The sequence below is a fragment of the Tubulanus polymorphus genome, chromosome 2 (genome assembly GCF_964204645.1).
Source record: "Tubulanus polymorphus chromosome 2, tnTubPoly1.2, whole genome shotgun sequence".
NCBI lineage: Eukaryota > Metazoa > Nemertea > Palaeonemertea > Tubulaniformes > Tubulanidae > Tubulanus > Tubulanus polymorphus.
In genome coordinates this window covers 27,908,840-27,931,467 of record NC_134026.1, presented here as the reverse complement: position 1 = coordinate 27,931,467, position 22,628 = coordinate 27,908,840, and the positions used below count along the sequence as shown (strand labels likewise).

The following is a 22,628-nucleotide window of genomic DNA, read 5'->3' as shown; positions in this document are numbered from 1 at the left end:
TTATTTGAGTCAACGACCTTGAGATTCACCTTAGTTTAAAGAAATTCCGCTAGGTGACCATTCAATAATCGGAGCCACCCTTGATTTGTCAAGGCCGTGTGGTATGTTGTGGGAATTCTGAATGTCCATTTTGCTTCAAACTTGATCTAAAGATGTCAATTGATACGTCTACAGAATTATCACCTCACAAAATCGTACAGGAACAATTAAAAGATGTCATACTTCTACAGATGAATCACAATGATCGTCTCAATGATATGGTGGGGTTATATTTTCAGCCTGATAACTTTTCACTTCTATTTTCACCATCCATCATTCACCCACAGGGGCTCGTTACGATAGCTGGGGGTCCAAAATCAAAGATTTGACCCAGTATCCTAGGTACCACCTAAAAAAAAAGAAAAGGGAGCTAACATTTTGACATACAAGAATTGACCTTCTCATTTCAACCCCTCATAACTTCGTAACCGATCGACCGATTTACACGAAATTAGATTCGTTTCATTCCCAAGAGGTGACTTTTTCGTTTGAGACCTTCCCCGATGAAATCGGACCGGAGACGCCCGAGAAATCACGACTCAAATCCGAAAAAACGGGTCAAAATATCCAAAGCCGGAATTACTAGGACGGCTTGAAGTGCTCAATTTCCGACGAAAAACGATGATTTGACGCGGTTCCCGGACGTTAATCTTCACATATCATACATCGCTGGAAAGCTTATGAACTGACCTTATTGACAGACGCGTTTATTTGATAATCCGTTCCGATACCCGCGACTGGCGAGCTGATAATCCAGATTGATGCGATAAATACGATTTCCAAGTGTATTCCGGCCGCCATTAACTGCGTGACGTCATGAGAAATCCCAGCATGCAACGCTAGATAATTGACATATTCAGTCGACCAATCACGTATCGCGAATTTATCAGTCCTCAGAGCCCGTGACGTCACACCCTCAATGGCGGTTCAGTGACGCTTAAAGTGCGTATTTATCGGTTCGGTGCGTATTATCACCTCGCTTGTCGCCGGTTTCGGAACGGATTATCAAATAAACGCATTTTTCAATAAGGTCAGTTCATAAGCTTTCCAGCGATGTATGATATGTGAAGATTAACGTCCGGGAACCGCGTCAACTCATCGTTTTTCGTCGGGAATCGACTACTCCGAGACGTCCTAGTAATTCCGGCTTTGGCTATTTTGACTCGTTTTTTCGGATTTGAGTCGTGATTTCTCGGGTGTCTCTTATCCGATTTTGTCGCGGAAGGTCTCAAACGAAAAAGTAACCTCTTAGGAATGAAACGAAACCAATTTCGAGCGAATCGGTCGATGGGTTACGAAGTAATGAGCGATTGAAATGAGAAGGTCAATTCTAGTATGTCAAAATGTTAGCTCCCTTTTCTTTTTTTTTAGGTGGTACCTAGGATACTGGGTCAAATCTTTGATTTTGGACCCCCAGCTATCGTAACGAGCCCCTGTGCATTCACCAAGGCAAAAAAGGGCCTTTTTTACAATTTCAGGTGTCTTTTCAAGCTAACAGCTCAATTTGTAAAGAAGAATATGATCGCTTACTAAAACAGCTCGAGGTATCTTGTTGGACTTTTACTCTATCCATAGTTAGTTACCTAAATTGTTGGTGGTAAGCTTTTATAATCGAGCTGTTAATATATATTATAATGTGAAAATATCCTATCGTGAAACTAAACCAGTAACCACAGATAGGTTACCTGGTTACTGACTACTCTATCCACAGAAGGACCTGTCATAATTGATAATTGTACAGTCAACTCCCGGTATTACACTGATACTGTTGTTTGTAAATCACCAGATCATGCCCCCCCCACCCCCATGAACATCTACCGGTATGTTAGACTAATTACAGGGACTACCAGTATTAAGTTGTCGTCTGAGTGCAGCTGAAGAATATCTTAAATGATAGAACGAATTTCTCACTAATTCTTATAAAAGGAAGAGTTCAATAAAACAGTTAACACGTTTATAGGAAACTGCTCAATAGTGAAATAAATACGTTTCAAGTTAATTGCGAAGAAAATGGACATTTCTTAAATTCACTATCCACCAGCCTTGATTATCTGCCAAAATTGTGGAGGTCCCGGAAGTGGCCTATAATTGGGAGTTAACTGTACTAGTAGTATAGATCGATCCGGTATCAATGACCTTATACTGATAATGGTACATTTCACTGATACTTGATGCAAATCTTTCTTTTTTTTCGACCTAGCAAGAGCGTTATGAACATGCAAAGACTAGGACAATATTAATTGAGGTCGAAGACAAATTAGCTTTTGCTCAGGGTGAAATTGAAATTCTAAAAAAGCAAATTGAAAGAGAAAAACAACAGTATGACCAGGCGTAAGTATTATATCAATGATTACATTTTCATGTATTGTACAAATTTCAAGTTAATCCTAAAACTTCTGTTTGTCCATAGCTTTGGTGAACTGAAAAACCAAGCATTGAAAGAGTCCAGCAAAAAGGTTGCTTTACAACTTAAAGTGTCGGGTAAGACTGGGTAACTGGGTGTAATGAGTTTAGGAAGATGTAGGTATATGCCAAACTCTTCAAATGAATTTCATTTGAATGCATTTATAGAGATAGAGAAGAAGGTCGAGAAAAAAGAAGATGCGTTGAATTCACGACAAAACCAGATCAAAGAGTTAAATAGTAAACTAGCACGGCAAAGACAGGAATATGATAAAAAGATCAGTGATATAACCGTGACAAAACAACAGGATTTATATATTGCTAAAATGCTCGAGAAAGATGGTCAAAAGAAGAAGAAACGTAAACATAATGCTAAATCCGAGAACTAATCATCAACGATGTTTATATAGCGTCAACAATTTTGCTGGTCAGGTTGTTGAAATTTTCCTGCATGTAAAGTGTAAGCGTAAAAAAAGAACGCTGGTAGTTCTTTCGATTCTTAAATAAATATCTTAAAATCAGTCACGATGTTGAACACTTAATGTGGAAGCCTTAATTTATTGCAATGAGGTTTTATTTGCATTGAAAATCATACACAATATTGAGCACACTTATTGATATATTATTACTGACAAGTTTATTAACCACCACCTGTTGTCACCAAAAATCTCATGGCTGCATTTAAAATTCTTCATGGAATGGAAAGTCTCTATGCTTGTCTGGTCCCCTATAGAATAGTACAGAAGTTTTTTTTTACACAAACAGCATGAGATATTACAAAGTCGAACTAACAGTCATTCAATCTTACCAATTTAAGGCAATTCTTCTCTTCTGCTCAAAAGATCCGATCACTTTCATCTCGTCTTCAGACAATTCAAAGTCAAATACATTAATATTTTGTTCAATGCGGCTACGTGTTACACTTTTAGGAATCACAATTGCTCCCCTTTGAATAATGTAACGTAGAACAACCTGAATGAATTCAAAATTTGCATGTATGAATCTGCATTTACAATCATTTTTGCAGTAAATCGCTTTTTAGATTCTAGTATCTACCGGGGTATTTCATACCTGAGCTGGAGTTTTCCCATGTTTTTCAGCTATTGGTTTCAATCTTTCATCAGCAATTACCAATGGTTCATCATCCTTTTGCCTAGAAATGGCAAGAAATTAGTGACTAATGAGGATTTTTGTTCAGAAGGATTCACTGTAACTCTATACTTACCAGCCTCTTTGAGGGGCACCAAAAGGACTGTAAGCAGTAAATGAAATATTTCTTTCTCTGCAGAAATTCAACAGTTTTGAATTGTTAAAGTACGGATGACATTCCACCTAAGATAAGACAATATCTTTTTAAAAGCAATCTTAAGGATAATGTATCACTTTTCATCATGATAAATTCAATGTGAATTCTATTACCTGGATGTTAGCTGGTTTTATAGTTCCCTCATCAATGATCATTTGCACCTGTTTACTATTAAAATTCGACAATCCAATCGCCTTAACCAAACCCTGATTGACAGCTTTCTCCATTTCCTTAAAATGCAATGGTTGGTTTTCTAAACAATACATTTTCAATACACATATTATCGCTCGGTTTCTTCAAATCCAAGCTCATTTTCTTACCTTCCATGTATCAATAAATGGTGAATCTGAAAATATGAAATTACCATCTTTGTCTTTCGGAAATAATTCTTCTCCTTCCTTAGAAAAAAGATATGTTCATGAATACTGTAGAAATCAGAACAGGTTGTTGAATAATAGACTCAAAACTAAGTCATTAACAACTTACTTTATATGCCATAGGCCAATGTATCAAAAAAAGATCCAGATATTCAAGTTGTAAGTCTTTCAATGATTCTTTTATAGAGGGAATCACCAAATCTTTGCGGTGAAATGTATTCCATAGCTTAAAAATTAATCATCAACACATGTATAGATTGTTAAAACTGTAAGATGCTGAATTTGGCTAGTGAACATCATTTTCTTTGACAGGATAATGCCTGCATGAATGGGAATCAAATAGGCATAAGTCAATAATTTGCAGTTAGTTCAAGGCAACATATGTCATTATAATATACTTGTAACATATGTCATCATAATGTCAAGTGGTATGTTGCAAGAAGCCATAGTTCAGATCTCACTCGATCTGATAACCTGTTTTTAATAAGTTCAATAGCAAAGTCCATTCTATTCAATAGTATTGTATTTTTATGATTGAACTTAATTAAACTACCTTGGTCGTGATAAAAAGATCTTCTCTTTTAACAGTGCCATCTTTGATCTTAGCCGATATTGCACATCCAACTTCCTTTTCATTCAGATAAGCAACTGCTGTATCTATATGACGATATCCACAATCTATTGCATCCTTTACTGCTTGTTCACATTCTCCAGCATTTGACTGCATGATTAGAAAATTGTTCCATTTTATGACTGATGTGGTGGACAATAGACATTGTTCAAATTAGTTAGTTATCGAATGTGGTAAGCTTTTTAGGATGGGCTTATACCAATGTGAAAATATTTCATCGTGAAACCAGGGAGGTGGTTCACTCCCACCACCCTTTAAAACTAAACATGACAGGTTAAGTTCAAATGAAAACGGATCAGATACCCCCTGGATACCATCGAAACCCGAAACCTAAACCTAATGAAATGATTTAATTGTTATTTCTATTAGTTTATCTGATTATATGTAGCAATTGGCAAAATTGCGTTTACACAAATAATGCCGCATCGGCAAAATATCAACTCCTTGAGAGGGAGGGCCGAAATTTAGTATCGGCTGAATAATAATTCGGATGACTCACCTTCCAAGTACCGAGCCCGAGGACAGGCATATTGACACCATTAGCAATGGTCACAGATTTCACTGCAATACTCATTTTTAATACTTTCACGAACCAGCCGGCCACTGTCAAAACAAACCGCTTGGATGTGGAGAGAGCGGAGAGTGGAGCGTCTGTCAAAGTTGGCTCGTCGACCTTGGACTTTCATTTGTCTAACCTAGTTTAAACTTATAGAAGAGATTGTATGGTTCGAGTCCCGATTAATCTAAAACTGGTGCGCATTGCATGAAATATATTTTCTCAATGAACATGAATAAATCCAGAAAGAGAATGAATAGATAAATGATCCAATTTTATTTTATTTCCACAAAATATTTATTCAATTCGTTATTCATTGTAAATGTATAAATTCATTTGCAGGAAAATACAACTTCCATTATCAGTCTAGGAAATGTTTATATCAGTTATGATGACATTTGAATTACCGTACGTAAATATATTAATACATCATTGATTACAATATTAAAGGAAATACAGCTTTCCGTTGTTTAGGATAACCAGGGAATGTTTTCAGATACCACATATGTGTGATATAAGAAGCAACAACTTGATTTACTACGACGAATAAAATAATAGAACAGAAAGTGTGGTTAGCAAATGACTGGATTACACCAAAACTGATATATGTCAAAATCTCCATTAGATAGTGTGGACATGAAACTCTGTCAAACCAACCTCCTCTAGGCATCAAATGTTTTTCAGTTAAAATTTTGCCTGCAAATCAAGAAATGTATAAATTGAAATGTTATTTTAGTTACTTGAATGAAGGAGAAATGTAGGGGCAGTATACAAATAGGACAAAATATACCAGTTTTATATCTATTAGGAATTTATTGTGCAATACTGTTGAATAAAATAGAATACCTTTTGGATTTATACGAAGACTGGCAAGAATGCTGTGAGCACTGTAGTGCTGCCAGGAAGACCACAGGAACATGGACACTCCAACTACGTGATAAATGTTGATTCTGAACTCTGCAGATAAAGAAGATGTCCACTATAAAGCCTTTCGAATGGAATTAAAAAGAGTTTGACGGAAAGAGTATTTGCATTAGGTTTATACCAGGAAAAGCTTTAGGTACAGGAGTTTCAACCAGAACTGAAACTCCAAGCAAGGTATACAATGTAATTCCCAACAAATAGTGGATGACATTCATCGTTCCAGATTTTGAAAAGACATGTAGAAATAGACATTCAATTGTTCTTCTTGATACTTGAATAAATATACAAATCAGCATTAAAAGTGCAGTTGTATAATCTGAAATGATGAAGAAAATTAAGAACTTTATTATTACTGGTAAAATGAATAAACATGAGATATTTCATAATTTGTTAGATATTTTCTATCCATTGTTTCTGTACACAATCAAAGAGGCCTTACCTAAACTGATAATTCTTTTCCGAGGTAGGATCTGAAGCCAGTCAAATATTGGGTAACCAACAAACGTTGAAATCAATGCCGATAAAAGGACTCCATTAACAACAACACCAGCTATATACATGTGTAAAAACCATCTGAAAATCAAAATTTAAATCAGACTCATTATCAAGTTTATTATTACTGGGTAATTAGAAATGAAACTATTATTAAATCGAAGCCCAACCTTTTGGGAACTTCTATTATTTTGATAAATGTTTCTCGGTTTCCATTTCGTCCCTTGGCCTTGTCCTTGATTTTCCCATACAAAAACAAGTCTTGAAAGATCTGAGGAGTTCTAGGCTGCACGATCTGAAACAATCCACCGAGTCCAATGCCAATGCTAAAAACACTGAATAATATGCTGATAAAATTCATCTTGGCGTGGTTGTCATTTCACTCTCAAAAGCAACAGGTCCTGTTTTCCAAAAAAAACCATAAATCTAAAAAAATAAAAATATCTCAAGCTCGGCGACCTTGGGAGTGAAGTACCGCGGGGATTAGACTGGTTTGCGGTCTCTTTTAGCGCGAATGTTACGCGGAGATGGCGCAGAATTAGACTGGTTGCCGCTGTTGTATTCCGGTAACCAGTCTAGCGCCCTACAAATCTTTCCTTTTGTGTTCAGAGTCCCAATGGTCTATTTATTAAAAACCAAGGCGGACGGGCGGCTCTCTTATTCCACGCAGTTTTATGCCATCAGTGTCAGAAGCATACGAGAGGATCCAATGATTCAAATGAGACGAGACGACTTGATGAATAACAAAACATATATCAGTAAACATTGACTAGCTATCATTTTATTTTCATCACCCCTCTTCTCACCAACTTCACAAATTTCTCTACAGAAATAAATTCACACTAAAAATCAAATCATATTAAAAACAAAATTAAGCTAAAATAGAAATCGTTTCTATACATGTATGTTGATTATTAAACTACCTTATTTTGAATCTAATATCAAGGAAAGGTTTGAGCCAGCTTGGTCCCCGACATGGAACACGTATACTCAAGGGCTCCACATCATGCATTTGTTATATTGCATACAGGAGGATATTGAAAGTATTTGGAGGCATTAAATACAAGCGTATAATGTAAAATTAATACAGCTTTTAGGTTTTCAGTAAACATTGCATTGCAAGTCAATTAATGTTTAATTTACAGGTATATCTTTTTGAACATTCAAGAAATTGAAAAAGCGTTTCGAACACTATCATTGATAATGTTTAGCAGAGTACCCTATATACTACATAATTGTGGTCTATGTATTCGAGATCCAGTAAATGCATTTTTAGTTTGTTACAAGTAAAGCTACGAATAAATTCATTTCACAAAAATTACACATGGATTGTGAAAACTGGACAAGATTCTCTCAAGATTAAGCTTTTAAAGTCCAAGCATTTTCAGCGATAACAATTCATCAAACATACCATAACACCATGAAATGCTCTGTTGGTCCCTCAAATCATTTTAACTGTACTGATTTGATATTTTGAAATTCAGCCATTTTTCATTTTCTAGAGGTTTTTTGACAATTGGAAGACACAGTTAAACATCATTTTTTGGATTGTATATATATATATATATATATATATATATATATATATATATATATATATATATATATATAGTACAAGTCCAACACAATTCAAATTGGATGGTTAATTTTTAAGTACCGTACTTAAGAATTCTGTCGCATTATCACAATAATTAAAATAACTAAAAATACAACAATGAAGACATTCTGTGCATCACTTAAAACTCAATAACATTTTCAAAGGATTTTATGAAATTTGATTATCACATTGATCGATTACATGTAATAACCAATGTGCAGGATAGAAATTTTTGAGGAACCTATTTCAATCGAACCCTTCTATAGGCCCTTCTGTTACAGCTGTGGAAATAAAAATGAAGTATGTGGAAGACAATACACAACCATATTCATACAACATGTTACCTTACATAATGAGAATGTGTTCAAACTAACTACGCAGTGATTTGTACTTACTTACTGACGATAAATTCATTGCATCAGTTTATATGACATGTAATAATATAAATTTTACAAGACTTGATTCCAAATAACATGTTTGACTGCAAGACCAAAATAAAACAGAAACAGGTACCGTATGTCATTGCTTGATCTTTCATTATCCCTAAACTGTGGATTACATTCTTGTTTACTGAGGTAGCTTTACTATTTATTATATATCATGAGAAACAAGTTTTCAGAAATTATTTCTACCAGGATCCAGTCCTGGATGGGTTTATTCACAACATTTATTCACACGAAGAATGACAGAAGCAGAAGGAACAACTGGCTTCACCAGAATTGATGCCAGATTCACCTGCTACCGAGATGCAGATGTCCTGAGTCAGTTTTATATGAGTAAAAAAGTAGAAAACATACACATACAACAAGCACAATGAGTAAACTAACAAACAATGACGCATTCATTAATAAATGAAGACTGCTCCGACCTGTAGATTCTGTATCATGAATTGAACTGTTACTGGATGACTACATTATTATAGATGACACGTGCATCATATAAGCACATGTTACTATCTAGGATTAGAGCATTGATCGGTAATTCAATAATCATTCAATGAATGAATTAATGCTAAATTTGTTGAAGCATGGAGTCTAAAACGAATTTTAGAGTCCATGCTTGAAGCCATATGATTGCAGAATCTTAAACAATATATGTAAAATATATATATATTTGATTTTCGTTAAGGAGGACAAATCATTAGATGGCCGAGACATGGGAGATATTTCATTTGAAAAGGAAACCGATTACACTAATGGATTGAAACGTAATCATACATGAGATGGTGTACTCATCTCAAAATAACACTATCCTACGACGTATTGATAACCACAACCAATAAATTGGGTAAATACACCGAGAATTTAAAATGGCTAAATAGCATAAGATACAAATAAATAAAATGAGACCCAAGGGAGCAAGCTACTATAACAAAACAATATTACAGTACATACATTCACACATACCTATTCATAATATCCCATTATTCGTAATACTGTATTAACACTTATTACAATAAATTAAATGAATATATACATACACAAAGTGTCGCTATTTACATCTTTTTACATTAGTTATAAAAACACACATCAAGTTGATAAATATTCACTGATTTTTTTTTCATAGAAAAATATTTTCATGACACTTTCGACACACGTACATTTCAGTATGCACCTTTATCTTGATAATTTTACAGTTCATCATGTCATAATTGACAGCACTAATAATTATGCGTATGGCATACATAACTTCTTTGGATGTACTGTGCTTGTTTAGCAGGTAGTGCAGGGTCCGATCTAAGGGATGAAAGCCACTTGCCCGGGGGGCAAGCATATCTGCAATTTCGCTTGCCCCCTCCAAAAGCTACTTGCCCTACACAGGCAGTTCGATTGGTGGCACTATCATCCAATGTATCGAGTGGGAAAAAAGCTTTGTGATATAAAATTGCACTAGCCCTAAGGCAAGTGATAATAATAACCTAATTGCCCTGATGAGAATATACTTGTCCCTTGTGGACAAGTGATTAGATCGGACCCTGTAGTGTACCTTTAATCAAGTATTGAAGTTTAATAGCATAAATCATAGTGTGAACAGCCACAATTAGTTACTTCATGCACATACCACATTTCACTTCTAGTAGAGATCGTAACGTTTTGGCTGTAACCAGAAATATTGATCATACATACTCCATATTGTCATATTAGATCACCATCTGGACGAACTACCTTCTCAATAGGTATACTAGGCTACTTAAGACATTCCAAGATTGCTGGGCCCCAAAAAACTATTATGTAGCACAGATGACTTTCAAATCTTCAGACACCGAACATTATCAATAATTCAACAATCATTTTGCTGTAAATGAAAACCCCATGAATGACGCAGTTAAAACAGCCTTGAATATCATAGACAAGAATAACAAAGTAATGTTTCTTCTGAGTAATGAAAACCAATGAAACAACAGGGCATACACTTCAGTACTAACAATGTCAACTTTTCGCACTCTGTGAATTTGAAGACTGGCATGGAATCATTCATGAAACATTTTTGTAGGTATAATTACAAATTAATGATAATCACGTCTTTTCACAACAGAAATAACAATTATTTGATTTGTTCCATATATAACACTTAAGTATGATTTAAACGATAGTGATCTGTTTGTGACACATGAGAGCTAAGTAGGATATAATGCATATTCAGACACTGAGATGCATGAAAATTTAGGTTGCTTTCACATAGCAAATCTAGTCCCATATATGAGGCGAAGGTGGAAGTTCAGATGGCTGCGCAACAGCAGATCTGTAAAATAGCAAATAATACATAATGAAAATAAAGAAGAAAGTTCAGCCAGTGAAACACAATTATTAGAACTGGTAAAATACAGGTTTTTCATGCAAACTAAAAAGCTTATGTCCTACCATTTTTGCGCTCACCTTGCAAAACTCTTAAAGGCAGTTGAATGAGGATTTATACAAAGTGGCACACGATTGTTTTGCTGCTGTTCAAGGATGAACTTGTATAACTTATCTACAAAAGTACAAACAAATAACGAAGAGAATCTAATATTAAGCTCGTCAACAGTTATTGATATTCGTTTGAATTACCTTTTACTTTAGTAATTGAAGTTAGTTCACTTTCAAAAGCATAGGTGAATGGCTGAGTAGAAATGGATTCAAAATCACTGACATACTGTCTGCCAGCAGTTGTATTGAAGCAGCATTTACACATACATGAATGATAACGTAATCGACCCTCATCTAGGTAAGGATGAGCCAACGCATCTAATGCATTCACACGTTTAACCTGAAATGGAGGAGAAAATACAAAACAATCTGTCCATCTTCGAATGCTATCCAATACACTGCAAATAATTGCCAGATCTTACCGGATCAAAAACTAACATCCTACACAAAAGATGTACAGCTTCGTGAGTTGCTTGATTCGATAGGGTATAAAGCGCAGCTAGTGCTGGTGGTTTAGGAGGCTGCTGTTGTATATGAGCTTTAGCACCGGGACACGCAGTCTTCATATCAGACGCAACTGGTGAACCCAACAAATCGGTTATCAGACCCAACTGAAACATCAAATAACAATTATCGTCTCTCAATATATACATAACTTAACAACTTATTTAATAACATAATAGAACGTCTTTTATAGTTACCTGTTGTATAGGACTCTGGGCCTGAAACAAGATTCGCCTTCCGAGAAGTTCAGCAAATATGCATCCAACTGACCAAATATCTATAGCAGATGTGTAATGTTTGGCTCCCATAAGAATCTCTGGTGCGCGGTAATACTGCGTAACCACCTCCTGAGTCATACACACACTTGCATCCGGTTCCTCAATACGAGCCAAACCAAAGTCACAAATCTGACAAATAACAGATCATCATGTTGGTTAACTTTGAGTGACTGATAGTGAATATCAGCAGTTAGAAATGACGCTTACCTTCAGCACACAGTTACTATTGACGAGTAGATTTCCTGGCTTTATATCTCTATGTATAACACGTGCTGAATGAAGATACTTCAGTCCGCGCAAAATCTGATACAAAAACACTTTTACATGATCAGCAGTCAGTGGTTGTGGTGACACTATGATCTTGTGCAGGTCGCTTTGCATGAGCTCAGTCACAACATAACTGATTGACAGAGTTAAGGATGAATTACTGAATAAATCTACTGCAGCCTTTGTTAGAATACATATGAATTATGATATAACAATATTTCAAAGGATACATTTCTTGAAAAAAATCAATATGCGGAGGCTGTAGGACATCAACAGCATGCAGTACCTGTAATATAAATATCGTATCACAGATGCAGCTCTTAATAATTGTTCTGACAAAAATATACCGGTAATTCACATACATTATCATGTTTGAAGTGACAGAGCATCTTTAATTCTCGGTAAACTCGTTTACAAGATATCAGATTCTGGAAGACATTTGGCATCTTCTTCAAAGCCACTCTTCTACCATCCCGCGGATCAGTCACTGACCTGTAATAATAGACGACCATAGATTAAAGACACGTTAATATGCACAATATGGGAATTATCAATTAGCTCGAATCACATACCAGACAACACCAAAAGCGCCATATCCAATAGGTCTATCAGGTTGTTGACTGTCCCTGCCAATGATTGCTGATCGAGTTGCTGTCTGGCATGGATTATATGAGGGTAATGTCGCAGTTGCCAGTATAGCATGTTGAGAGGCAAAAGAGCTGTGAAATGCAAGACTCATCGGATGTTGTCGGGTGGTATGCCTATCTACAGCCTTCTCTCCGACCATCACTACACCTACAGGCCCAGGCATAAATACGATTAATCAACAGCTTTCAGGATTAATCATGTACAATCAGTCGGCACACACACACACTGCTGCAGCTCTCCAAACTACCTAAATGAGCTCTATTAACATCTACAGTTTACTGGATCCAAACTCGCTTGAAATCCACTGCAGCAAGGTATCTGTAAGAAGATGATGCTCTATTAATGAAAAAAAAATGGATAAGATAAGACTCATATAGCTGGGGTCTGATGAGTACCTGTGGTATTTGTTGTAAGGCCTCCCCCTCGCTCGAGTACAAAATGATTGTTTAATTGCATACTATATTTCCAGTATTTGTGACGATTTTAGCAATTTGTGACCTGGTTAGCCATGTAGTACATACCTGCATACAATCATTCCTTGGATATGATGATCTTGTAATTCAATACATCTTCAATGATCTATTTCAAAAGAGAATGAAATGAGAAGAGACAGTGGTGGTGGAAGATGGCTGAATCATCAAAACTAAACAACAGATCGCTGCTCCGCCTGTCTGTGGCCTCTGTAGACAATAACCATCAATTAATTATATCGACATACCTTCACAAATCAATCTAAATACAAATGCCATACGTATAACAGGCAATGAGTGAGTCTGGGAGGTCAAAAAAACATACTTTCCACAGCAACCACTTCCTCACTGACAGCTGACAAAGAACGATTCAGAGACAATGGAAAAATAACACGGAAATGAACTCCCTCGCGTGCCAGTGCTGGTTCTGACTCCGCACACGCCCCGCCGCGCGCGTTGCGAATCTACCGGTTCTAAATTACAACTAGAATTCCAAGCTAAGTCATCCAGAAAATATCTAGAATAAAATTCCCGGTAAAAGATTAGCTATTTTGAATATTTTGATGGAAGCAGTTGCTAGTTTGTAACTTGTTATAAAGGCACCGCGCGCGCTGGCCGCCGCACCAACCCGATAGCGGAGGGAATGGGAGTCGAACCAGACCGATACCGGTACAGCGTGGTCACCGAGCCAGATCTAAAATCACGCGGTCCTCGAAACACTCGATTTTCTTAATTAAAATTTCATAATCCATTGGTCTATAGATCAGCAAACGGGGCCGTATCCCGCACGTTTTAGACCCTTTGGTCAACGAAAGTGAGATAAAAACATATTAGCCATTCAGACGCTGGCAAGTGAGCCCAGCCAAAAATACGAAAAAATTTAAAAGAAGTGAACACAAGCGTGTTTTTCAATAGATCTTTACTACGATTTATTTACTCCCCTGAACTTCACAAGTATCTCGTGCACAATAATAATATCCATAAATCAAGAATGCGCAGTGATTGAAGCAGAGTCGAGAGCTGTCACCCTGAACTAGGACAGTACAAAAAATGAGAAAACAACATTTTAACAAACAAAAATAAAGAATGACAATCAAAACTCAAGCAAGCACATGTTTCTTTTTACAATATTGTACTGATTCTACAAAATAGATTCATAATATCTTATCATTTTAACAATATCATCTATACTCATGCGAGAAGATCCTCCTGTAATAAATCTTGATGATATGTTAAACCTCTTTCTGTCATTGCTCTTTTCTTGCGTTCTTCATCTAATCTTTTAGATTCTTGTTCTGCTTGTTGAAGTCCTAATATGTCATCAATGCTTACCTCAGTTAGTGGCAATTTATCCTCATTTTCAATATCCTAACACCAATAAAGATTTAATTAGGTTTTGGAAAACCAAATTATTCTAATAAAGTATAATTGTTTTCACTCATGGACCAACTTACTATTTCTCCTAATAGCACTACATTTTCTCCTCGCACGACAAATATTCCACGTGGAATGTCCCCATATTTATCACCTACGTGAATCCGCTCAATTGTTCGGTGAAGCACTAGATTAGCTGCAAGTATATAAAATGTTTTACTAATTTAGTAGTAAGGCTATTGCACATATGTGGTACCTAGGATACTGGGTCAAATCTTTGATTTTGGCCCCCTAGCCACAAATGCCTAGCCAGAGCTATCGTGACGAGCCCCTGTCCTGTGGGCTATTGGGACATTTTCCAATTTTTTGATGAAAAAGAAACCAATATTTACCAAATTGATCTATTGATCTTAGGTATCCAATCAATGTTCTGCCATCTCTTAAGATAACCATCTGTTTTTCTATAAAAGAAATTTAGGAACTTAACAATCTACATTCGATTCACTCAGTGCTCGTCGATAATTAGCATGACAACTTTCATTATTCGTTGCTTTGATTCACGATATTAACGGGGATAAAGCCATATAACAAGCGTAGAAGTAAAGTTAACCATGAAACCCACTATCAATTTCTTGGATTAGGCTAGCAGTTCCAGGTAAATAGTTCATTTTTGGTATTAATTAATTTTCTTTGATTCATAAATGGGCGCAGCCATATTTGATAGTCCGTGTCCGAGGTTTAGCATTCAGAATGTGGACCCGGAAGTAATTGAGTTTAAAGCGAGTTTTCAGATTTTCCATCACTAAATCACTCTTTTATTGTTCATCTGTTCACTGGAAAATTATTCAAAATGCCTAAAGTAAAAGCAGAAAAGAAAACTAGACAGCACCAGGCCATACAGAAACAAGGTTCTGTATTTCTAGCTAATTAAAACGAGTTTTAGTTCGACATGAAATCCAATTAAATTTAAATTTACTTCATTCACTATTTTTCAGGCATCACGTTCAATAAGGATTTTGGACAACATATATTGAAGAATCCTCTCATAGTTACCAGTATGGTAGAAAAAGTAATTTTCCTCCATTTTTTTTCTCTAATTAACAATTTATGCTATTTTTGGCTATTATATCATCCATAGGTTTTTTATCCCATTTTCTTCAGGCTGCATTAAGACCCACTGATACTGTGCTTGAGGTTGGTCCTGGTACTGGAAATATGACAGTCAAACTGTTGGAAAAAGTGAAAAAGGTACTGTAATTTTAAGGCAAGACGTTTGTGCTGTATTTTGATTAAGTTATTGAGTAATGTATGTACACTATAGGTTGTGGCTTGTGAAATTGATCCGAGGTTGGTTGCTGAATTACAAAAGCGTGTACAGGGAACGTAAGTGTTGATTTTTCTGAGTTAAATTTCAATTGGCTGTTGTTTCATGTTTATCATGATCAAGAAGGAAATTCCATTCATCAGGTCATTTCAACCAAAGCTGCACATGATGGTTGGTGACGTCCTCAAGGCTGATCTACCATTCTTTGATGTATGTGTCGCAAATTTACCTTACCAGATATCTTCGCCATTTGTATTCAAACTACTTCTTCACAGACCATTCTTCAGGTATCTTCTATTCCTGGTCGATCATCAATTATCAACTAATTGCCTCAGATATTCAAATTATTTCATTAAATTCTATATAATATAGGTGTGCGATACTAATGTTTCAACGAGAATTTGCTCAACGATTAGTTGCAAAACCCGGTGATAAACTCTACTGTAGACTCTCTGTCAATACTCAATTATTGTCAAGGGTAGATCACATTATGAAGGTAAATTATACAAACATTTATTAAAAAAATTTCTTATATGCTTAATGATTGAAATGTGGGATTTGACAATATTTTCTTTTAGATTGGAAAAAATAATTTTCGACCTCCTCCCAAAGTAGAATCAAGTGTTGTGAGAATAGAACCTAGGAATCCTCCACCACCTATTAATTTCACAGTAAGTTAAAATGTATTTTGAATATATGGAGGTTATTTTATCAGAAAAACTTACTCTTCATGATTTATGGTAGGAATGGGATGGTCTTGTACGGATATGTTTTTCGAGAAAAAATAAAACCACAAATGCGAATTTTAAGTAAGTATTGTGCATTCCATGATTTCCATTGATCCACTTTATTAGAATATGTTAACATTTATGATGCTAATTTCAGGCAGGCAAATGTGATAGAAATGTTAGAGAAGAACTATAGAATGCATTGCTCATTGCACAATATTGTAAGTTTCTTCATTGGGCAGTCTTTCTTTAGATAGGGTATTTGCTTATTATTACCTTTTTTCTTTATTCAGTCAGTACCAGCTGACTTTGATATGAAGTCTAAAGTTGCAGATATATTGGAGAAGAATGAATTTGATAAGAAAAGAGCAAGAGTTATGGATATAGATGACTTTTTAGGGTATGACTGACTGTTGTATTTAATGCCTGTAACGGCTAGTTCCTTATATAAGAAATGAAAAATACGTTTTCCTCTTTCAGATTGTTGAAATGTTTCAATGAAGAAGGAATTCATTTTACGTAGCACCTGGCATAGAAAATTGTACATTGTACATAGTAATTGAATAAACATTTAAAGACAATGAACACTTAGTACAATGTAGATCTTCTTCATTTTGATTGGGAGGTTCAAAGCAGTTCATATATAGAAGGACACCAACTCGGATTATATTACTTTATAGCTTATATTTTTCCAAGAATTTAGCTCTATAAGGTGAATCTTTCAAGAGAATAAGAAATGATGGCGTTCCAGCAGATATAATATACCCAATCCTGAAATAAAAACCAGGAAGTTAATATCTTTTAGGATTTGAAATTGAATCACAAATTAGCTGTGTCTTCAATAATTACTAACTTTATATCGCACAGTATTTCTCCTAATGTCTGTCGAGGATTTACTTGCACCAACTTGGTTTTTCTTTTCACCTCCACAAAAATCTAAAGAATTACATGTATTTCGAATAAAGTATCATTCTAACAGCCAATACAATTAGTCTGTATAATCTTGTAACTTACATCTATTGTATCTGGTCGATATTTCCTTTCTGTGTCCCAACAAGGTGGTTCAACATTGTCTCCAAACATCACATTGATATGATCCTTTAAACTATCTAACAGAAAAACATTTAGAGGCTTGATAGATTAATCAATGTATCGGTACATTGAAGGCTTCTTACATACCAATCACTATCCTTAAATGCTGCGATGAAATCCGTTTCCCCAAATTCAGGGTAAAGAAATAGCACAGGCCACACTAGAGACCCATCATCGGTTAAGTGAACCATTTTTGCTGCACCAGTTGGACATTCAGGAACTATACTCTCCATAAACATCTCATGGGTAACTTTTGGTTCATTTTCCATTTCAAGGTGAATATTTCTTTCCTTAAACATGAAATCACTCAAATGAATTAATACTTCTTGTTATTCCAATATCCTAATTAATATGTAAATACTCGTACCTTGATTATCTGGAGAAGTTCTTTTTCTGATTTTACTTTTTTCCTATGTTCAGCCTCCAGTCTACGTTTATTTCTTTGCTGTTCTTTCTAATTTGAAAATTTAAAAGTAAAACTCATACTACAGAAACAACACAGGATTGGATTTTATTTGATGATTAACACATATTTTGCAAGTATTTACCAATAATTTGTCTGCTTTCATTCTCAATTCTAATAGAGTTTCATTTTTATCATCATACTCTCTAGAATTAAGGATTAACATCAAAACTTATGAAAGTGCCATCTTGATATGTAATTCATAAGGAAAGGATACGACAAGGCCTGCGTCACACCACATTATAACTTCTTCTGGCCTCGATAGTTCCAGACAGCACTGGGAACCTCAATAAACAAGCAGAAATATACATTATACATTGAAATGATCAGTTAATTTTGAATGATTGAATGAGTGTCAATTAAAATATTAACCATACCTTTTATGATAGCCTTCATATGATCTGGTTTGAATTTCCTTGCTGCGAGACAGTCTCTGAGTGCAGATCCATAATTTTCTTTGAGACAGAAAGAAGAAACAAAGATTAGATTTCAATCAAATCACAAAAAGAGCAGGTAAATCTCAAATGAAACTGACTGATTCTGAATTGTGCAGCTGCTCTATTACTGTATAGGGTAGCATTAAGTTCCTTGTTTGGACATCGTAGTTTGATTCCGGCACTGTAATTCTCAACCGCAATTTTGTACTTTTTCTTTTTGAAGTTTTCATTGCCATCCTCTTTGTAATTTTCTGCACAAGCTGAAATATTGAAAACATTCATTCATACAAAAGCCCTTTTAACTATGTGCAGAGGAAATTAAACGGCCCTTACCTTCTGGATCATTTTCATCATATATAAGTTGTTGCATGGCTTCCATCTCAGGTGATAATGGTTTTGAGAAATCAATTTCTGAAGCAAATGCGGGATGATTATCAAATTCCTGAAAAATACAAATGTATTGTTCTAATTGCTTTCGTATGGTTATTGGTCTGAGGCTGATCGTCAAAATGCAGAAACGTGCCACTTACAGAAAGCCATTTCTCCGTTTCTTCTGGAGTGCGAGTTATTTTTTCAGTACTTTCTCCCGCCTCAAAGTAATAATCAAATATGTTATCGCAATTGTCTTTCTTCGCCATTTTAATCTAACCAGTTAGTGGACGATATTACTGTGAGAAATTGAGAAAGAGATTGATTGCGTGCAATCTAAATTAGACACAGGAAGTTAGTGACAATAAAGATTCGAAATTGAATTTCATTGTACAGTTCTCGGCAACTCGTTCTCGGAGTTACCCTTTTACTGCCAAGGACGAGTGGATGCGGAAGTTAAATCAATTCTAGACCCTGCACCTTCGATTTATTTATTACCTATCGATTCAGTATTGAGTAGGTATAAATCGAAGTCTTTATACAAAATTAGATTGAAATAGTTGGAATTACTGGCTCAAACGCCTTGTGCTCAGGTTCAAGTGTCAACTCCACGTATCAATCATAATGAATGTCTCATTGACATTACTTACTGATCCTGCTGCCCTTCTTTTGATTGAGTGGTAGGATGCAAACAATTCAATTCAATTCTTTATTACGAAACCCTAAGTTATTACTTAGAAAGTTTTACAATAAAACATACAAGTATAAAAAGCAATAAAGGAGGAAAAATAACAATAAAAGTCTTATAAAAATCTAATAAAAGTAACAATAAAATCATTATTCTTATTGGATTGGGTAGGATTAGAGTTAAGATATGGTTTTTAACCATATCTTAACTAACCGTTACGGTCTAAGAGGACCCAGAGGGTTAGGATTAGTATGTGAATCATAGATCGTAGACTGTTAACACTGTGTATTCGACTGATTTTTAATAGGTAAAAATAGTGTTGCACTTCAAACCAGGAAGATTATCTCATGATCAAATAATTGAAGTTTCATACGGGTAGATAATCATCACTGAGCGGCCATGGAAGAGTCAAGTTCTGCATATATAATTCGTCATATTATCATTGATTTCATTTGTGTAGCATGCGGTATGTATAAAGAATGAATGATATGTTTCCTTATTGTTCGATGAAACTGCTAGTATTTCAATCTATTTCTCTTTTTGTAGTTGCAATTCCAGCTGCTGTATTCAAATGGGGCGTTTCACCGTATCACCGTGGATTTTACTGTAATGATGAAAGTTTAATGCACCCATTCAAAGACTCGACAGTAACTAGTGCAGTTCTCGGAGTGGTTGGTGCTGGAGTTCCTATTTTGACTGTAAGTCAAGTCCCTACTTAAGTGCAGGACCCAGCTCCACAGTTGTGAGCTTGAGTTGACAGCAGTCTTTTGTTTGGAAATTACCAGAAACATTGTATATTTTGTTACAGATTATTTTGGTTGAAGGTCTAACATACCGTTTCAAGAAACCACTGACAGTAGATGCTAAACTATTCAAGCTGGGAAATCTACGCATAAATAGATTTGTCTTTAATTGCTACAAATACATCGGCCTACTTATCTTCAACATATTTGTCAACCAGTTTTTTACCGATGTTGGAAAATATTCCATAGGTCGATTGCGACCACATTTCTTTGCAGTCTGCAAGCCAGATTATTCGAAATTTAATTGCTCTAGCGGATATATTGAGTCCTATGTATGTACCGGAACTGATTCATATAATTTGAAGAATGCAAGGTATGTCTTGATGATCACGCATTGTTTTGTGCCACCAATTTGTGGTAGTTTAACTTTGATTGATAGAATTATTTATATATTATAGATTGTCCTTTCCTTCTGGTCACGCATCAATGTCATTTGCAAGTATGTTGTATCTGACAGTAAGTACATTATGTCTTAATATCTGCTTCTGTTATCCCGATGTTAATCTACTTTCTTTGTGTACGCCTAACTAAACATTATGTTACATAATTCTTTCCCTCTTTCCCAATTGTAGCTGTATATTCAGTATCGATTCCAATGGAAAGGCAGCCATCTTTTGAAACATGTTCTACAGATAATAGCTATGATGTTGGCTTTTGCATGTACGCTGTCCCGCGTGTCTGATTATAAACATCATTGGTCTGATGTACTTGGAGGCGCGGTTCTCGGTTGTATAGTAACTATCTGTGTTGTAAGTATACATGGTTCTGCTCATGATAACAGGTCATGACCAATCGTCAAAGTGAAATCATTGTTTTGTTTTGTATATATTTTCAGGTGGTTGGAACTACTGATTTCTTCAGGCCAATCATTGATCCTAACCTTTACGCTGCTAGGAAGAAGAATGATAGATGTGACATTACTACAAGTCCGAAATCATCAACAGTAGACCCTGTTGCCCATGAGCAGGAGTTCAATATTCAAAATATGGCTTAAGTAGCAGCAAACTTCTTTTTTTTTTAAAACCTCATAAGAACCAAAATCAGGGGAGTGGAAAATGAGAACATTGGCAGATTTGATTATTTTTTAACTGAATCAAATTTTTGGTTTTTTTAAATACCGTAGATAGAGGTTTGTAAGAGGTTCTGCTGATTCAATATTCCGATACAAAAATATGTATCAGTGTCATAATGTATAGGCACTGCGTCATTTATGCTCGCTACAATATAAAAGCTTTCCTGATAGCTTACAAATATTATTAAATATCTAGCAGTGCTTACAGCGGTGTCATAACTATCCATCTTTCTCATTCATCTTTTATGATGGATAACACTGTTTGTTAATTACATTTTCATTCTTTTCAATGGAAAACTGGAAAATATACAACCGATCTTGTGATTGCATGATTTTGTGTAATATGGATAGACATTCCATATATTGATTCCAAAACTTTATACAGTTTATGAATTTTAGATGTTTATTTTGTTTGATTTTCTGGGTAAGTTCTATTTGTATACAGAAGTTAATTTTTATGGTATTGGTCATTATTCAATCATTGTATTTTGATAATTAAGTGAATATTCATTCAAAGTATTTATTTAATGATAGTCATGGTGAATAATGCCAATCAGAGATGTATATGCAGCTTGAATATCGTATACACATATGTTATTTCAATGAAATATAATTTTGTCTGAACAACCTGCCAACTTGTACATAAAATTTCATGCAGCTGAAGATGTAAAAATTTCCTAGATAAGATCCAATACTGATAATTATGTCTCTCTAATTTCATATGTATTTTACACTCGCGTTATATTTTTAATATTCAAAGTATTCAAAGAAATTGTTAATTGTTGAATTAAGGGAAAAATCAATAAATCAAGAACAACCACATTAATTTAAACTGATTATTTTTTACTGGTTATGTTAATTTCGAGAATAGGTTATCCTC

At 35.1% G+C, this 22,628-nt stretch overlaps 8 protein-coding genes across 9 annotated transcripts; 3 read left to right on the top strand and 5 right to left on the bottom strand.

Moving 5' to 3' along the window:
• Positions 1-145: 145 nt before the first annotated feature.
• LOC141898616 (spermatogenesis-associated protein 24-like) lies at positions 146-2,965 on the top strand. The gene is made up of 5 exons (XM_074784620.1): positions 146-260; positions 1,518-1,583; positions 2,240-2,370; positions 2,450-2,520; positions 2,611-2,965. The coding sequence occupies exons 1-5, from the start codon at positions 153-155 to the stop codon at positions 2,829-2,831; spliced, it is 597 nt and encodes a 198-aa protein (XP_074640721.1). The 5' UTR covers positions 146-152; the 3' UTR covers positions 2,832-2,965.
• A 19-nt stretch (positions 2,966-2,984) lies between these two features.
• Positions 2,985-5,439, bottom strand: LOC141898614 (aldo-keto reductase 1B-like). The gene is made up of 9 exons (XM_074784619.1): positions 5,256-5,439; positions 4,679-4,846; positions 4,235-4,351; positions 4,069-4,146; positions 3,862-3,978; positions 3,668-3,774; positions 3,514-3,595; positions 3,251-3,414; positions 2,985-3,169 (listed from the first exon to the last, which is right to left on the bottom strand). Exons 1-9 carry the CDS (start codon positions 5,328-5,330, stop codon positions 3,124-3,126), a joined length of 954 nt encoding a protein of 317 aa, XP_074640720.1. The 5' UTR covers positions 5,331-5,439; the 3' UTR covers positions 2,985-3,123.
• A 176-nt stretch (positions 5,440-5,615) lies between these two features.
• On the bottom strand, positions 5,616-7,178 carry LOC141900116 (polyprenal reductase-like). Its single transcript, XM_074786856.1, has 5 exons — positions 6,899-7,178; positions 6,676-6,809; positions 6,358-6,552; positions 6,159-6,269; positions 5,616-6,008 (listed from the first exon to the last, which is right to left on the bottom strand). Exons 1-5 carry the CDS (start codon positions 7,087-7,089, stop codon positions 5,749-5,751), a joined length of 891 nt encoding a protein of 296 aa, XP_074642957.1. The 5' UTR covers positions 7,090-7,178; the 3' UTR covers positions 5,616-5,748.
• A 1,145-nt stretch (positions 7,179-8,323) lies between these two features.
• On the bottom strand, positions 8,324-13,762 carry LOC141899779 (serine/threonine-protein kinase NLK-like). Of its 2 annotated transcripts, none has more exons than XM_074786300.1 (11): positions 13,647-13,762; positions 13,450-13,507; positions 12,853-13,246; positions 12,643-12,772; positions 12,511-12,566; positions 12,221-12,413; positions 11,933-12,142; positions 11,654-11,842; positions 11,373-11,571; positions 11,187-11,295; positions 8,324-11,067 (listed from the first exon to the last, which is right to left on the bottom strand). In XM_074786300.1, the coding sequence occupies exons 3-10, from the start codon at positions 13,089-13,091 to the stop codon at positions 11,198-11,200; spliced, it is 1,314 nt and encodes a 437-aa protein (XP_074642401.1). In that variant the 5' UTR covers positions 13,092-13,246; positions 13,450-13,507; positions 13,647-13,762; the 3' UTR covers positions 8,324-11,067; positions 11,187-11,197. The 2 variants fall into 2 exon arrangements, with proteins under 2 accessions (XP_074642401.1, XP_074642400.1); XM_074786299.1 differs by having other exon boundaries at positions 11,202-11,295.
• Positions 13,763-14,312: 550 nt separating this feature from the next.
• Positions 14,313-15,516, bottom strand: LOC141899890 (U6 snRNA-associated Sm-like protein LSm1). Its single transcript, XM_074786495.1, has 4 exons — positions 15,395-15,516; positions 15,165-15,233; positions 14,853-14,968; positions 14,313-14,766 (listed from the first exon to the last, which is right to left on the bottom strand). The coding sequence occupies exons 1-4, from the start codon at positions 15,438-15,440 to the stop codon at positions 14,590-14,592; spliced, it is 408 nt and encodes a 135-aa protein (XP_074642596.1). The 5' UTR covers positions 15,441-15,516; the 3' UTR covers positions 14,313-14,589.
• An 18-nt stretch (positions 15,517-15,534) lies between these two features.
• Positions 15,535-17,444, top strand: LOC141899889 (putative dimethyladenosine transferase). Its single transcript, XM_074786494.1, has 11 exons — positions 15,535-15,680; positions 15,768-15,841; positions 15,934-16,020; positions 16,094-16,155; positions 16,240-16,383; positions 16,469-16,592; positions 16,675-16,767; positions 16,841-16,905; positions 16,982-17,045; positions 17,118-17,224; positions 17,305-17,444. The coding sequence occupies exons 1-11, from the start codon at positions 15,623-15,625 to the stop codon at positions 17,345-17,347; spliced, it is 921 nt and encodes a 306-aa protein (XP_074642595.1). The 5' UTR covers positions 15,535-15,622; the 3' UTR covers positions 17,348-17,444.
• Positions 17,445-17,467: 23 nt separating this feature from the next.
• Positions 17,468-19,560, bottom strand: LOC141899888 (tetratricopeptide repeat protein 4-like). The gene is made up of 11 exons (XM_074786493.1): positions 19,347-19,560; positions 19,150-19,258; positions 18,915-19,076; positions 18,757-18,834; positions 18,597-18,664; positions 18,465-18,521; positions 18,284-18,370; positions 18,004-18,206; positions 17,839-17,929; positions 17,678-17,760; positions 17,468-17,595 (listed from the first exon to the last, which is right to left on the bottom strand). The coding sequence occupies exons 1-11, from the start codon at positions 19,452-19,454 to the stop codon at positions 17,499-17,501; spliced, it is 1,143 nt and encodes a 380-aa protein (XP_074642594.1). The 5' UTR covers positions 19,455-19,560; the 3' UTR covers positions 17,468-17,498.
• A 61-nt stretch (positions 19,561-19,621) lies between these two features.
• Positions 19,622-22,587, top strand: LOC141898682 (phospholipid phosphatase 1-like). Its single transcript, XM_074784719.1, has 7 exons — positions 19,622-19,701; positions 20,181-20,339; positions 20,420-20,571; positions 20,682-20,989; positions 21,075-21,132; positions 21,249-21,425; positions 21,512-22,587. The coding sequence occupies exons 2-7, from the start codon at positions 20,273-20,275 to the stop codon at positions 21,668-21,670; spliced, it is 921 nt and encodes a 306-aa protein (XP_074640820.1). The 5' UTR covers positions 19,622-19,701; positions 20,181-20,272; the 3' UTR covers positions 21,671-22,587.
• Positions 22,588-22,628: the final 41 nt, after the last annotated feature.

Bases quoted from the DNA above. Each gene is read 5' to 3' on its own strand.
- LOC141898616 (XM_074784620.1), top strand. From the start codon at position 153: ATGTCAATTGATACGTCTACAGAATTATCACCTCACAAAATCGTACAG. The intron at 2,371-2,449 runs GTAAGTATTATA...GTTTGTCCATAG, and splicing joins AAACAACAGTATGACCAGGC to CTTTGGTGAACTGAAAAACC. The intron at 2,521-2,610 runs GTAAGACTGGGT...ATGCATTTATAG, and splicing joins TTTACAACTTAAAGTGTCGG to AGATAGAGAAGAAGGTCGAG.
- LOC141898614 (XM_074784619.1), bottom strand. From the start codon at position 5,330: ATGAGTATTGCAGTGAAATCTGTGACCATTGCTAATGGTGTCAATATG. The intron at 3,775-3,861 runs GTAATAGAATTC...GTCTTATCTTAG, and splicing joins TAAAACCAGCTAACATCCAG to GTGGAATGTCATCCGTACTT. The intron at 3,170-3,250 runs GTAAGATTGAAT...ACTATTCTATAG, and splicing joins AGAAGAATTGCCTTAAATTG to GGGACCAGACAAGCATAGAG.
- LOC141900116 (XM_074786856.1), bottom strand. From the start codon at position 7,089: ATGAATTTTATCAGCATATTATTCAGTGTTTTTAGCATTGGCATTGGA. The intron at 6,553-6,675 runs GTAAGGCCTCTT...TCATCATTTCAG, and splicing joins GAAAAGAATTATCAGTTTAG to ATTATACAACTGCACTTTTA. The intron at 6,270-6,357 runs GTATAAACCTAA...CTTTATCTGCAG, and splicing joins TGTACCTAAAGCTTTTCCTG to AGTTCAGAATCAACATTTAT.
- LOC141899779 (XM_074786299.1), bottom strand. From the start codon at position 13,091: ATGCCTGGGCCTGTAGGTGTAGTGATGGTCGGAGAGAAGGCTGTAGAT. The intron at 12,773-12,852 runs GTATGTGATTCG...CTATTATTACAG, and splicing joins GGCGCTTTTGGTGTTGTCTG to GTCAGTGACTGATCCGCGGG. The intron at 11,068-11,201 runs GTGAGCGCAAAA...GCTATTTTACAG, and splicing joins GCCTTTAAGAGTTTTGCAAG to ATCTGCTGTTGCGCAGCCAT.
- LOC141899890 (XM_074786495.1), bottom strand. From the start codon at position 15,440: ATGAACTATTTACCTGGAACTGCTAGCCTAATCCAAGAAATTGATA. The intron at 14,969-15,164 runs GTAAATATTGGT...ATATACTTGCAG, and splicing joins AAGATCAATAGATCAATTTG to CTAATCTAGTGCTTCACCGA. The intron at 14,767-14,852 runs GTAAGTTGGTCC...TATTGGTGTTAG, and splicing joins TAGTGCTATTAGGAGAAATA to GATATTGAAAATGAGGATAA.
- LOC141899889 (XM_074786494.1), top strand. From the start codon at position 15,623: ATGCCTAAAGTAAAAGCAGAAAAGAAAACTAGACAGCACCAGGCCATA. The intron at 15,842-15,933 runs GTAATTTTCCTC...CATTTTCTTCAG, and splicing joins TTACCAGTATGGTAGAAAAA to GCTGCATTAAGACCCACTGA. The intron at 16,906-16,981 runs GTAAGTATTGTG...TGCTAATTTCAG, and splicing joins ACCACAAATGCGAATTTTAA to GCAGGCAAATGTGATAGAAA.
- LOC141899888 (XM_074786493.1), bottom strand. From the start codon at position 19,454: ATGGCGAAGAAAGACAATTGCGATAACATATTTGATTATTACTTTGAG. The intron at 19,077-19,149 runs GTAAGGGCCGTT...TCAATATTTCAG, and splicing joins TGATGAAAATGATCCAGAAG to CTTGTGCAGAAAATTACAAA. The intron at 18,371-18,464 runs GTAAATACTTGC...TTTTCAAATTAG, and splicing joins TGAAAGCAGACAAATTATTG to AAAGAACAGCAAAGAAATAA.
- LOC141898682 (XM_074784719.1), top strand. From the start codon at position 20,273: ATGGAAGAGTCAAGTTCTGCATATATAATTCGTCATATTATCATTGAT. The intron at 20,572-20,681 runs GTAAGTCAAGTC...ATTTTGTTACAG, and splicing joins CTGGAGTTCCTATTTTGACT to ATTATTTTGGTTGAAGGTCT. The intron at 20,990-21,074 runs GTATGTCTTGAT...TATATATTATAG, and splicing joins TATAATTTGAAGAATGCAAG to ATTGTCCTTTCCTTCTGGTC.